A 15,657-nucleotide genomic window follows, 5' to 3' on the forward strand; every position below is an offset into this window, starting at 1 on the left:
AGTGATTTTCGTCTTAGAGGAAAAATGAGTTGACACAATATTTGCTTAAGGGGTTTGCAAAATCCTCCTGAAACATTACAACATGAGAAACAGTAAATCAAGCTTAATTTATTTTGTGCCTTATTGCAAAACAGTTTATGGGCCATTGTTTTTTGTGGAGAGTGGAATAAAGTAACTGGACATGTTGGAACAATTGCTTTTTCTTTTCTTACTGGAGACTCGTAAGTGTTAATTTTTCAAAAGGATGCAGTTTTGACCCATTAGTACCTTGATTTCTGAAAGCATTTTTGAATCAATCCGTACCTCAACAACAGGTAGGTCATTTGGGAAAAGAAAACCAGGCCCTTACTTTCTGGCCTCAGATATCTCCTCACCTCCCACCATATGACTTTCTCTTGCTCAGCTTTGTAAAAGAGGCAATTCAAGTTTCACCTCTGCCAACAACTGTGACCAGCCTGTGGAACCATATCTTAAGAGGTGTACTCAGTAACACAGATGATTTTTTGCATGTGTTTGCCTTGCAGCAGCAGTAGGAGGAGGACAATTAAACATTTAGAACATGTGTGTTTCTTGAATTTTCTCAGTGGAAGAAATATCCCCTTATCTTTTGTGCATGCAATTGGGATATTATTAATTGTTGTTTCAATATTTCAGCTGAGAGCATTTCTCAAGGTTAGTCACCTACAAGGTTTTTAAATCAGTTTACACACTACTGTGCAATAAACAGGCATGCATCAGAGATAACACTGTATCAAGCACTGGTCATACATATAAATGTATGCATGTAAGTGTAAAATAAGGCAAGTGCAGAGTCACCAAATCTGCAGTGTGTGAAAGTTACGTGGTTAACTATTATGGATGGCATACGTTGGAATACCTTAGACTTAGAACAGTATTGTCTTTGAGAATTCAGACATGAAACAAGGTATTTACTTGATATGTCAGCGCAAACTCTTATCTTCAGCTGTATTATGGGGGTGTGACTGTAGCTTAGCTTTCCTGTAATCCATGGAATGGCTACTGGAAATAAAATTCCCAGACACTGCAGATTTATTGGGTTGTAGACGGTGGGTGTATCACATTCTTGTGCGGTGTATATTGGTTGTCCTATGTACCTTTTACCACTTTTACTAGGAATTTCATATATATCTATGTTTTGTAAAAGCAGATAATCTTTCACAGCTCCCAAAATAACTGCCATCTTGGCCAGTGGAAGGAAGATCACATCCACTTTACGCTTCTTCATTATTCTTGCCATTTCCCGCGTACTACACCTTTACCTCTCTTTCTTTTTGTTCTTCATTTGATTGGTCTGGCTTTCATGCTTAATGAACTTTCACAATGAAATGTTTTGTATACCCATTCTTATTGAATATCTCTGCCAAGTGTACCAGTTCATCCAATAGACTTCATTGTCAGACACCGAGTGACCCCTTTGCAAAAAAGTTATAGGTACACTCATAGTTTGCGGAGGGTGTGGCAGCTAGAAACCTGCAACTCTAAATCAGTATGGATTGGCATATGGTAAGAGCAATGCCATAAAACCCATCTCCCTTGTGCCAAACAAATACCGAGAAACAGTAGACAGCCATTTGTTTCTCATTCTGTGGTAAATTTGATGTTTTCATGAATCTCGACTTATCTCCAGAACACTGTGGAAAATGAGGACTCAAGCACTGCAGTTTTAAAACCGATGGTGTTCTCAAGATATGTCGATGACACATTTGTAGTTTGGCCCCCTGGTGATAGATTATTTTGAACATCTTAACTCCATTCATGAAAGTATCAAATTTACAGTGGAATGGGAAATGAATGGCTGTTTACCAGAGCAAGTATTAATAGTATCCTGGATGGACACCCGAAAAATGAAGGCATAATAATTTATAGCATGTTTGTAAACTCTAAATTTCCTTTTTACATTATTGAAATTGAGTGTATTTTTGAATAATCCTGTGTTGGTCAAAGCAGTATTTAACAAAGTACCTGTCACCATACAAAATGTAAAAATATTTGGAAGGGCAGTGTGCTAGGAAGAAATTAATTTGTTTGTTTCTGAAAAACTTCAAAGTAGTGCAGATTAGTGCCACAATTGCTGTGACAAATTGAGGGGCTTGACTGAGCAGTAAAATTTGAGGATTGTTTTCTTAATAAGCGTAGGTCATGGTCAGCTGTTTTGTTGCCCTGTCCAAAACTGAACTGTTTCATCTTTAACAATGCAGTTGGAAGATTTGTAGCAACAAAATACATGTGCGCTATGGAGCTTAGATAATGCAAGTAGAATGGGTGTTCTTTCTAAATGTAATGGTTTACTTGAAGTTTAACGACTCTGTTAAAAAGCCATTGTCAGATTTTAAGACTTTTGAACCAGAAGTTCACTCGCTTATGATTTTGTGTACTAGGGTAATTTTAATCTTTATTTTTTACGTTAAGAAAAGTTTAAAATCATAGATCATGGCTCATACTATACTGAGGTATGTCACTTAGTTGTGACAATGCAGTGTCATTTGGGAAGAACTGGAGGAAAATAAAAATGCTGAAGTAATGCATTAAACAGTAAATGAAGGTCTCTTTTAACCTCCCATATTTAAATAAAATTGTAGTTATTGGTAAATCTTATTGAACAGAAACACTGACATTGCATGTTCTGTGTTTTACATTATATGTGCTTGTTTACCAAAGTCTTAACTTGAACTGTAAATAAAAATTAATGAAATTTTTATTCTCAAGGGAGGAGTACTCTGTGGCTGAAAGAAATGATGGTCACTGCTGCAAGCCAAGAACAATAAAAATTAGTGAATACAAAGTTGTGAGAGAAGTACTATTTATGCTTCATTCACCAGCAGCAACTTTTCTGTTTCATCAAGAAAATGGCCGTTTTGTTGTACGGAATGATGTTACTATTCCAAGTCTTACCAAGGCAAGTTTTTATCATGGCATTCTTCAGTAGATCTAGGTCCAACTATTTTCCAGTATCACTTCATGCATTACAAAATGTAATTGTTATCAATGTTTATTAGGATGCTGTCAAGAATTATTTGGGACATGTGTGCGAGTATGTCAACATTGTGTATGAACTACAGAAATTCAGGGAAGAAGTTTATGCTGGTTATCAGTCAGATAATACCTCAGCTACAAGGTTGCCCACTTTCACATTTGAAGCATATGCTGCATCAGTGCATGACATTCTTCAGGAATTTGCTCAGTTCATCTCAAAAATTGAAGGGCGAGTAAGGAAACAAGGTAATTAAGAAATTCCACTGTATTGTACTATTAATTTGTTACAATAATATTTTATTTATTATGACAATATTTGCTATTGCAGTATGTAAAATATGTTGTTCAGTAAATCCATATGTTAATTACATTACATTAATAGTGTCACTTTCAGCTCTTGAGTTCTGCAAGCATTGGAATAGTTCAAGTAATGGCAGACAGCTGTAGTATGATACATGATAGTTTAGTGGGGCAGCACATAGATGATGCTGAAAGTGATGTCAACAGTAGGAAGTTTTTCGTATTTTTCTAGCGCTATGTGGGCTGTGCTGAAACTACATTAAGATGTAATATTATTGATGTTTTATGTGTATCTATCGGCTGTACTGAGCTGAGGTAAGTACTGGCCAGCCCCTCTATCTCTTTGTTAGTATTTGTTTCACATCTTTATATGAGATTTTCCATTAATCATTTATTGGTGAATAGAAACAGATGATAAAGACTTCTATTTAACTTGTAAATTATAGATTGCAGCGATCAGTCATCCTTTTTAAATTTTATTGTGCAGATCTAGATTTTGGCATTTCTCAGTGCATTATTATTTGTGCTTAATGCATGTAATGCCTCTTGGTCAGGTTTCATCCACAGTTCATTGAGTATTCAATGACATCTGCACAATAAAATTTAAAAAGGATGACTAATCACTACAATCTATAATTTACAAGTCAATATAATACTCGCTGAGTGCAACAGCTTTCTGAATGGAAGGTAACCTGACTTCTGTTTAAGTTCATAGAGCTCAATAACTACATTTTGTTCCACTAACATGTTAATGATGATGTGGTCTTGAATCCAAAGACTTATTTGATGCAGCTCTCCATGCTACTCCATCATGTGCTCCCTGCATTTTTAATTGTCATCCTACAATGGCCAACTGCATTTGTTACAAACAGTTGCATGCACAGTGTCATCACTGTCTTTGGGACAGTAGAAAAGCTAGCTGGATTTCCTTTACTAGTTCTTTTAACAGTTCCACTCTTTTGTCATGTGGGCCAATCTCGGACAGCTGTCTGGGCCCAAGGTTCATTCCCAAATTTCTGGCCTGACAATAGTGGATGATGTCATAGTGGACCCTTCTAACACCCCCAACCCCTTGCACTGTTATTTTGCGGAGATTTCGAGCTGCACCCACTGTTACCCTGCCTTCCACTGTTGGAAACATGTGGAGGAGGCTCAGGCTATTCCTTTTTCTTCTCATAATCGTGAGAGCTACAATGTCGCTTTTACTATGAGGAGCTAGATCGTGCGCTCACTTCATCCTGATCCTCCTCTCGAAGGCCAGACGATGTTCACATTGAGATGTTGCAGAACCTTTCTCTTGCGGACAAGCACTTTCTCCTTTATATGTACAATCGCATCTGGGCACACGACAAGTTTCCCAGACACTGGCATGAAGCCATTGTCATACCATACATAAGCATGAAAGGATAAACACCTTCCTTCTAGTTATCACACCATTTCTCTCACAAGGTGTTTGCGTGATAATGGAATGTATATAATTCATGCACGGCTGATATGGTGGCTCGAGTCTTACAATTTACTAACCACTGCACAGTGTGGATTTCGAGCATGCCGTTCTGCAGTTGACCATCTCATCACTTTGTCAACCCATGTCATGAATGGTTCTGCAGAAATACCAGTCTGTGGCCGTGTTTTTCGATTTGGAGAAAGCCTGTGACACCTGCTTGAGGACTGGTATCCTCCGTACTCTTTACACGTGGGGCTTCCATGGCCGCATGCCCAGTTTCCTTCAGGAAATTTTAAGGGGAGCCGGAATGATCCATCTCCTCCATGTTAATTTTAGCAAATAGAAGGAACATTTTTTCTAAAATCATTAAACATATTGCTCTGACAATTGGACCACATGTTCAGTGAATATTTCTCTACAAAGTTATAATGCCATGTTAATAAATATTTATTGGTTTTTGTTTTACTACTTTTTTAAACAGATACTTATTTTTTTCTCTAAAATTTTGCAGTTTTTCTTCTATAACTCTTGAATTATACAATATTTTTTTACAACTTGTTATAAAAATGAAGGAAAAGAAGTAAACAATATTGTATATAAATTTCATTGATATACTGTTAGCAGTTTTTGAGAAAATGTTCCTCAAAGATGAAAATTAAGTTACCCAAATTGGCTTCCAAAGTTTTTTACATTTCAGCATATCACATTTGATAATGTTTCCTTCATTGTATGTTGCCACTGCATCATACACTCCAAAATTCAGTGTTTTTATCTGTACAAACACTCTTTTGGGAATCCTAATCCAAATTAAATTATTTACACTTTCATTTGGATTTTGTGTTTTCCCATGTAAACACTTTTCCAATAAACTTGGCTGTGATAAATCTCTGAATATGGGCTTAATTACAATTACAACAATTAGCAAACTGGTTTTATGGGCATATTCCTTTCCTGATTGGTATTTACACCAGGAGTCATCACCTGTGGGGCACAGTGCACATTGTGGATGCTCATTTGTTAATGCAGTATGGAAAAATAATGCCCATACTGCTCTCCTCATATGCTCAATGCTTCTTGTGTTTTGCCTAATTGCACACCCATAATACCTCTGCAGTCTATCAATTGCTTCATCTGTCAGTCTTCCTCTTCCTCCAAGGGCCTTATCATCACTAAGCTTCTGGGATCCTAATGTCCGCTTTAGTTTGCGCAAGCGAGCCCCCAAGTGCTTCTGCACATGTCAAATGCACTCCCATTTTTTAATGTGAATTTCATTGCCATAAGGTTTGAGTTCCTTTACAGTTTTATATCCCTTAGAATCACCATCTCCTAGATAGTTAGTGTATCGTACATTATACCACTCCTGCAATTTGGAAAAAATTGCTTTCACTACCTCTACTTACATCACTCCACTCGTGCCGTGAAAATTTGCTTCACATCTTTCACTATGTTCGTCCTTGGTATTGCCCTTACATCTACAATGTTTTGAGAGAACAACAACATCAATTACTTTGCAACTGTCTCCACTGGTAGCTGTCACAAGTCCATTTAGAGATATGACCTCTATGTTGCCATGATCCATCTAAAGCAACAGTTAAATCTCTAAAATTCCCATTATCTGTCAGAGCTTCTTCAACTGCTTTCTTCATTGTTGCTTGAGCAATATTTTCAGCAGAAGATCCCACCAACTCATTGTAAAATCCAAACTTGGTTGGTTTTGGCAAGTTCATAATTCCACATAACATTGTTCCTCCAGCACTGCCCTTGCCAATGCAATGCCAGCCATACACTAGCTTAACATTTATGTTGTACACCTTCTTTCCACTATTACCACTATGAGGAATACTGTTAGAATTAGAAAATGAAACTTCTGCAGCACATTTGTGACTATTCAATAACATTTTACATGCCAAACCAATGTGTGAAGTTATTTTCAATTCCAGTTCTCTTTCTTTGCAAACTTGGCATAATACTGTTTCAAAATATTAGAGAGCAAGGAAATGGTAGTTATGTCATTCACATCATTACTGTCACTTTCATAGTTTTCAAATGTTTCTTTGCTGTCACAAAGTTTCTTGCTGGAAGAAGTTCTATCACATTCATTTGGAGTAGTTGGTGAAGCAGTCTGAGCAGCATCTCCCTTCGAAACAACAAAAGATTTATTCTTCCACTCATTGTGCCTTTTCTTAAACACTCGATTGCTGAAACGGCGCATATTGATATCCACAGACCAAATACGTAAAACAGGTAGAAAAATTCGTCAGATACGCAAAATTGAGCAGCTAAACAACACAAAGCAAACTTAACAAGTCAACACACACGGTATAGCGTTTATGTTTACCGATATGAACAGTCACTTGTCACAGAGAGAAAGCCGTACAACGTTGGAAAACAAAACACTGTCTAATTCCGCAAAGATACCCTGCTTGTAACCACCAAGCGGCGCCGTCAGAGGTGACACACTTAATTGCTACAACCGTTAACGCGGTGCATCAACTTTGCAGTGATAAAAAACACACTTAGAATTCACTTAGAAGGGTGAAACTTGATTTGTTTTAATCAGAAAACTCCAAATAATTTTATAATGGAAAAACAAAAAAATGTTAATTTGGTCATTTTCATCGTTCCAGCTCCACTTAAAAGACCAAGTTTTCAAGTACATGTGGGTTCTGCCTTGTCAGACACCTTTATCCAGGAAAACAGTGTGTCTCAGTGTTCCGTCCTAAGTGTCGTCCTCTTTGCTGTGGCCGTTAACCCTATAATGGTCTGTCTCACGCCAGGTGTATCTGGCTCCCTTTTTGTTGACGATTTTGTGATCTATTGCTGCTCTCCATGGACTTGTCTCCTCGAGCTGCGTCTTCAGCGATGTCTCGATCATCTTCACTCATGGATCATCGACAATGGCTTTCTCTTCCACTGACAAAACCATTTCTATAAATTTCTGGCAGTGCAGTTGGTTTCTTCAACTGTCTTTACATCTTGGGCCTATTGCTCTTTCGTTCATTGAAACTATGAAATTCCTTGGGCTCATGCTCTATAGGAAACTTCCTTGGTCCTCCCAAGTGTCTTACCTGGACCCCCCCCCCCCCTCCCCATGTACGGTCCCAGAATGTCGTACGTATCCTCAGTGGTACTTCCTGGGAAGCGGATCAGACCATCCTCCTCCATTTTTATCAGTTGCTTGTCAGTTTGAAACAAAATGATGGGTGTTTCGTTTATGCACCTGTACGCCCATCCCTCTTACGCCATCTCGATACTATGCACCATCATGTCATCTGTTTGGCCACTGGCACAGTTTATACTAGTCCAGTTGAGAGTGTATGCCGAAGCTGCTGAGCTACCACTGCCATATGCCTCCCATTCTATGCCTCCTTTGATGACTTCTTTGATCACCAGTATGGGGTACATCCCTCTTCTCTGTTATCTCCTGGGGTCCACTTTTACCACTTGCTATGGCGGCTGAACTTCACACTAACTGCAACTGAGCTCTTCACCACCTCGGCTTTGTGTGCCAGCCTGTGCTCACCTTGGACTTCACTCACTTCCTAAGAATGCTACTCGAGATTTGCTCTATTATCGTAAGTTTCTCAACTTTCACAGGGAAATTCGTGATAGTACCTTTGTGTACACTGATGGCTCTCAGAAAGACTGTGGTGTCAGATGTGCTTTTGTCATTGGCACTGACGATTTTCGGTATTGGCTTCTGGAACCGTGCTCAGTATTTACAGCAGAGCTCTCTGCTCTGTATTAGGCACGCAGTATGTCTGGCGACACAGGCTTTTCAATTGTGTCACTTGTTCTGACTCTGTGTCCTTCAAAGCCTCTGCGTGCTGTACACCCTCCATCCCCTAGTGCAATGGGTCTGTACTTGCTCACTGTTGATGTAGCCTCTGTGATGTTTATGTGGGTTCCTGCTCATGTTGCTGTGACAGGAAATGAGGCCACTGATGCTGTTGCCAAGGCTGCAGTCCTTGAACCGTGGCCCATTAGTTCTTCCGTTCCCTCTGATGATCTCTGTGTTGCTGTCTGTCAGCAGGTGGTGTCACTATGGCATCACCACTGGTCCTCCCTTTATGGGAACAAGCTCTAGGAAATTAAGTCTCTCCCACCAGCCTGGACAGCCTTCTTTTGGTGCTCTTGCCACGGGCAGATCACTTTAGTTAAATTGCAAATTGGGCACTGTCTTTTTACACATCGATGTTAGTTAAGTGGTGCTCCCCCATCACTATGTGCTCATTGCTCTCATCCTCCTACAGTTCGCCATTTCCTGGCAGAATGCCTTTTTTTTTTAACCTCTTACATTCTCATTTATGTTTGCCATCTGAGTTATTGGTCGTGTTAGTGAACAATGCGTGGGCTGTTGATCGTGCTTTACTTTTTATCCATTGTAGCAATATGGCAAAGGACATTCAAGCTTCAGTTCAGGACCTGCGTTGCTCTGTGGTGTATTTTATGGATCTTCCTCAAAGTCCCAGCTTTTAGCAGTCTTTCCGTCCGTTGATTGGGCTTAACATGTAGTCATTTCTAATTCCTTTCTTTCTTTCTTTGTTCTCTACAGATCTGATGTGGGCGCATTTGACTGTAGTTGTTTTTACACCCTAAAATAAAACAAAACAAAATAAACGTATCTGCAGTATATCTTCCAAAATGGATGTTAATATATCTGACAGAGTGGGACTGATCAGGTCAAGTCTAGAACAGTAATCTGTTATAATATATTGCTTGACTTAATGTTGGTCAGCACATCTCACCCAGCTAGCAACAGTTCTGAGCCCAGCATTTTGTTTGCGAGTTGTAACAAAGTTCTAGTAACAAGAAGCGACTTACTTCGAATTACCGTGTGCATTTCAGTTTAAAATCTTAAACTTATTTTGTGTTAATGTTGCTGGTAGCCACAGTTTTGCGTTCTAACTACTGTGTAGTGTATATTTCTGCCATTTGTTTTCGATCAGATGTTTGTTTTCATGTCAGTAGTCTGTTGCTGCTGTAGATCTCATTAGTTGATAAGAAGCTCCGGTTTACACAGCAGTGTTTCAGAGCACAGAGTTTCATATGTGAATTCTACATCCTAAATCAGTTCGCTCTACAATTCCTTTGACTATACTATGGATAGGATCTGTGACTGCTGTGTTCTGATGCAAGCTAAGTGTATGACCCTTCGCTCACACCTCCAGGTGGTTCTGGCTTCAATAACACAGTTTGAGGCTGTTGCCAGTGGGCATCGCTGTGGGGTGCTCTATGTGGGGATGTGAGATACATCTAGCACATACCTTGTGTTCCCCAATAGGTCCACTACTGTGACTGCCCAAGTATTGTCTTCATTGAGGATGACACCTCACCTGCGGTGAGGTGGCAGTTTCTTTCAAGGTGTGGGAGGCACTGAAATACTTTCTGGAGGGCCAATCAAAGAGCTCCCCTGTTTGGGCCATATCTGTGGCTATCAAAATTCCTGAGCCAGATGCTGTTGCTCATCTTCTTTCAGGAGAAGCCTTTCGACCTGCAGGATCTGGGCATTGAGAGTGTGGATTAACTTGTAGCTGGTAGCCCCAATGTTAGGCGCATATTGGAGCCCCTTAGGGATATGGCTGCGAAGGAGGAAGAAATCCAGTGCACTCTGTTTGCATTCTGGGAAGAGTAATACCAGATGTGAAATGAGTGCTTCTGGATGTTACGAAGAGCACAGTGTGTGGCCAATTACAGGTGGTGGCTCATTTTGGTACTGACGATGTGTGACACTTTGGAACAGAAGAGATTCTCCCAGGTTTTGGGCAGCTAGCTGAAGCGGTAAAAGCTGCCAGACTTGCTTGTGATATGAGGGCACAGCTCACAATCTGTAGCATCATCATCAGGACTGACTGTGAACTTTTGGTACACAGCCAAGTGGAGAGTCTGGATCGGAGGCTCATATGGATCCACAACCGTGTAGGTTGTGGAGTTCTTGTCTTCAGCTATAGCGTGGGGTTTTGGGTTCCGTTTAATAGATAAGGTGTCCACTACACGTTAGAGACTGCTACAAGTTATAGCTTTGTTGGAAAAGAATCAGATCTCTAAGGGCTAACAGAAATCACTGAAGTTCAAATAGTTACAGGTACCAAAAGCAGGCAAAAGCCAGAGTTCAGCTGAAATTTTTACAAAGGATCTAACCACGTTTGGAAGGGATAGATTAAATACAGTTGGTGGCAGTGTCTTTGTTGCTGTTAGAAGTGGTTTAACTTGCAGGGAAACTGAAGTAAACAGTTCCAGTGAATTAGTATGGGTAGAGGCTAGACTTGACAACCAATAAATGATTTCTTTTACTGTCCTGCTGACTCAGATGATACAGTCCCTGAAATGTTGAAAGAGAACTTGAGTTTCATTACAAATAGGTACCCCACTCATACAACTCTTATTGGTGGTGACTTCAATCTGCTCTCGATTTGTTGTCAAAAATACATATTCAAAGGCAGTGGTAGATGTGAAACGTTGTAACAAATTGTACTAAATGCTTTTTCTGAAAATTATTTTGCACAGTTAGTTCGGGAGCCCACTTGAAGTGGAAATGGTTGCAGAAACATACTTGACCTTTTAGCAGCAAATAATCCTGAGAAAATAGGGAGAATCGTGATGGAAACAGGTATTAGTGACCACAAGAACATTGTAGCGAGACTGAATACCGTAACATCCAAATTCAACAAAAGTAGACCCATTGTTTGATGCCTTCCTAAGAAAGAGCCTCCACTCCTTCCCAACTAATTGTGTAAGTGTAGCTGAAATTGAAAGCATGGTGTCTGAGGCGATAGAGAGGTTTATACCAAATAAGTTAATAAAAGATTGTGCTGATTTTTCATGGTACACAAAACAGGTCAGAACACTGCTGCCGAAGCAACAAAACAAGCATGCCAAATTTAAAAGAACACAATTTCCAAGACTTGTAATGTTTTACTGAAGCTCAAAACTTAGCGAGGACTTCAATACTAGATACTTCTAATTGCTTCATTAATAAAACTGTCTTGACAGTGCCACTAAAGTGAAGTTATTAAAGGTAGTTTCAGAAATTTCTCCAACAGAGAAGAGGAAGTAAATATTCCAGAATTTGAAGAAAGAACAACTGCCAACATTAGTAACTTACGGGATATCCTCAGTGTAGCGAAGCAGCATAAAGCAATTATTAAAGGCAAGTCTTCTGGTCCAGGTAGATACCAGTAACTTTCCTTCTAGTATATGGTAATATAGTAGCCCCATACTTAACAATCATTTACAACAGCTTGCTTGGAGAAAGATCCTTAATAAGAGACTGGAAAGCTGTACAGGTCACACACATACTCAAGAAAGGAACTAGGAGTAATCTGCTGAATTACAGACCCATATCGCTAACATCAGTTTGTAGTAGGATTTTAGAACATCTACTGTGTTCGAATATGTCGAATTACTGTGAACATAACGGTCTATGACACGCAGTCACTACAGATTCAGGAAATACTGTTCTCGTGAAACACAACTAGCTCTTAATTCACACAAAGTAATGTGTTCTATTGATGGGGGATCGAAATTGATTCCACATTTCTCAATTTAGTCTGAAATTTCCTTTTGGGAAGGTCACAAGTATGCAGTAATTGATGGAAAATCATCATGTAAAATAGAAGTGATATCTGGCTTTCCTCAGGGTAATGTTACAGGCCCTCTGCTGTTTCTGTCTGTCTATATCCGAATCCTTCTCCAGCTACTGCCGGGTCTGGGTGCTGACGAGTCCTCTCCATCTGGCTCGGTCCTCCCACCACTTTTCTTCCTCCACTTGTTGCCAGATCACACCTCTCCTTTCCACAGATATTCTCACTCCCATTTTCCACCGTGTTCTTGGGTGCCCTGTGGGTCTTTTCCCATCCATCTGTAGTTCTTCCATAATTTTGGGTAGTCTCTGCCCATGCATCCTTTTAACATGCCCATACCATCTTAATCTCTTTTTTTTTTTCAATTTCTTCTCTCATACTTTTATGTTTAAGGTCCTTTCTAATCTCTACATTCTGTACTCTGTCCATTCTTGTTTTTCTCTTAACTGCTTTGAGAAATTTCAGTTCCCCTGCTTGCAGCCTGCTCCAGTCCCTTTCCATCATTGTCCATGTTTCTCCACCATAGGTGACAATAGGGAAGTAATAATTCTTATATGTAAGGAGTTTTGCTTTTTCTGAAACTTCCTTGTTCCAAATCAGGTGTTTTATGGCTTGGTAGAAATTGCCTCCCTTCTGTAACCTCCTATTAATTTCATTAGTTATTCTTCCATCGCTAGATATTTCACTCCCTAAATAAGTGAAACTTTCTACCACTTTGAGGGGTTCTCCATTCAAGATAATATTTCTGTTGATCCCTTTCTCTCTTCCAAATACCATTATTTCACTATTATCTTTATTTATTTTTAATACATACCTTTTCATTATTTCCTTCCATGCATAAAGTTGTAACTGTACATATATCTCTTTATCGCCCCATATTACCATTCATCTGCAAAAATCATCTTTTTGTCTTTTTCTTTCACTATATCTCTAACTGCCCTTTTCAATCCCTCCATCACAACATTAAAAAGTGCAAGAGATAGAATACTTCCTTGCTTAAGTCCATGTCTTATTTCGAAGTATTCACAGTTCCCCAATGGTATTCTGATTCTACATTTGTGTCCTCTGTACATTGTCTTTATTACGTTAAGTCAGATGATTAAACATCTCTCATCTAACTACAAGCGACACCGCCTCGTCATCCTCAACCGGATCTGGTGCGATGGCGTCTTTCTATTGCAATGGCGGGTGAACACCATCATTATGGTGCTCAAACCTGGTAAAAACCCACTTGATGTGGATAGCTATCAGCCCATCAGCCTCACAAACATTCTTTGTAAGCTGCTGGAACATATGGTGTGTCGGCGGTTGGGTTCGGTCCTGGAGTCACGTGGCCTGCTGGCTCCATGTCAGGGCAGCTTCCGCCAGGGTCGCTCTACCACTGATAACCTTGTGTCCCTTGAGTCTGCCATCCGAACAGTCTTTTCCAGACACCAACACCTGGTTGCCATCTTTTTTGATTTATGAAAAGCATATGACACGACCTGGCGCCATTTCCTTGCCAAATTATACAAGTGGGATCTCGGAGGCCTGCTTCCTGTCACTTTGTACCTTCAGTGTCCAAGTTGGCGCCTCCCATAGTTCTCCCATATCCATGAGAATGGGGTCCCGCATGGCTCTGTATTGAGTGTATCTCTATTTTTAGTGGCCATTAATGGTCTAGCAGCAGCTGTAGGGCAGTCCATCTCACCTTCTCTGTATGCAGACGACTTCTGCATTTCGTACAGCTCCACCAGTACTGGTGTTGCTGATCAGTGCCTACAGGGAGCCATCCACAAGGCGCAGTCATGGGCTCTAGCCCACAGTTTCAAGTTTTTGGCCACAAAGTCGTGTGTTATGCACTTCTGTCAGCATCATACCATTCATCCGGACCTAGTAACCATTTCTGTCGATGCATTTTTGTAGATACTGTGGCAGTTTTTGTATGCCCATGTCATACCAGCTTGCCGCCATGTTGTCCAGAAAGTTATGAACCCCTTCTTTCGCCTCGTTGTCGGAGCTGAATCGCTTTCCGGCCCAATGTTCTTTTAACCTAGGGAACAGGTGATAGTCACTGGGCGCCCGTGCTCAACATTCCTCTTCTCCCGTAGTCACTGGGCGCCCGTGCTCAACATTCCTCTTCTCCCGTTCTGAATTGTCCGTTTGAGTTTTTTCATAGTCTCACAGTACCTGTCAGCATTAATTGTGGTCCCAGTGATTCAGCTCCGTATGTAGTACATTTGCAATGTATTTCTAATTGGTCATAATCTTTATTATTGCACTCAGTAGATGTCTCATGAGTATACAGGATTAACTTTAAATTTGGGGAACAGGATTTTATGTCATTTACCTAAATTAAGAAAAGAATAGGTAGATTGTGGATGGACAGTTTGGAGTTAGAAGGTGTAAAGAAGTAAGAGATACTATTGGCCTGTTAAGAAATATATGGGAATGATATATTGAGAAAGGCAGTGAAATATATGTTGTTTTTAATTATTTGGAAGAAGCTATTGACAGAGTACAATGGTACAAGTTGATGGATATTTTGAAATAGAAAGAAGTAGACTAAAACGGAACCTGTATTTACAACAGAAAGTAAGTATAAGGATTGGAAAGGAAATGTCAGAAGGAAGCAGCATTGGAAGGGCATTGGACAAGGTTGTTGCCTCTCCCCTTTATTATTGTACTTACAGCCAAAAGAAATCATTACAAAAGCCATAGATAGAAAAAGAGGAGTGTGCATTGGTGGAAAAAGTATTAGAATTTATTAGATTTTGCTGATGATATGGTTTTAGTCACAGTAAGTGAACAAATTATAAATAAAATGCTAAAAGATCTGAATGAAGTGGTGTGGTATATGGGATGAGAATCAATACAGCAAAAATAAAGGGTATGGTGACTGGCAAAGAAAGGAGACTGGCAATATTAAGATAGGACACGCTATTATTAGCCAAGTAAAAACATTTAAATACCTTGGAGGAACAATGACAGAAGAGAAGCCATAAGTAGCTGAAAACTCACATTGCTATCATTTCTATAATGAAGGAGGCAGTCAATAGAAAGAGGAAATTATTATGTGACACACTAGATAAAGATCTGAGGAAAAGACTTGGCAAGTGTTTTGTCTGGAGTGTGGCATTCTATGGGGCAGAAACATGGACACTCAGACCATAGCACGATAAAAAGCTAGAAGCATTTGAAAAGAGGATGTGGAAGAGAATGGAGAGGATAAGCTGGAGGGAAAGAGTTACTAACAAAAGAGTGTCTGAAAGAATTAGTGAGAGTAGAAGGCTGCTGCAGGTCATAAGAGAAAGGAAAAAGAACTGGATGGGACATTCATTGTGATGGGAAAGC

At 39.8% G+C, this 15,657-nt stretch overlaps 1 protein-coding gene across 2 annotated transcripts in view; it reads left to right on the top strand.

Annotated features, from left to right (window-relative positions):
• The window catches only part of LOC126161330 (gamma-tubulin complex component 5), a 147,319-nt gene that overhangs the window by 37,911 nt on the left and 93,751 nt on the right, over positions 1-15,657 (top strand). For both annotated transcript variants that reach the window (XM_049917089.1, XM_049917088.1), the window contains 2 exons: positions 2,728-2,917; positions 3,018-3,240. In XM_049917089.1, the coding sequence (XP_049773046.1) occupies positions 2,728-2,917; positions 3,018-3,240 (413 nt within the window). The remainder of the gene's footprint in view (positions 1-2,727; positions 2,918-3,017; positions 3,241-15,657) is intronic.

The sequence above is a fragment of the Schistocerca cancellata genome, chromosome 2, assembly GCF_023864275.1.
Source record: "Schistocerca cancellata isolate TAMUIC-IGC-003103 chromosome 2, iqSchCanc2.1, whole genome shotgun sequence".
Lineage (NCBI taxonomy): Eukaryota > Metazoa > Arthropoda > Insecta > Orthoptera > Acrididae > Schistocerca > Schistocerca cancellata.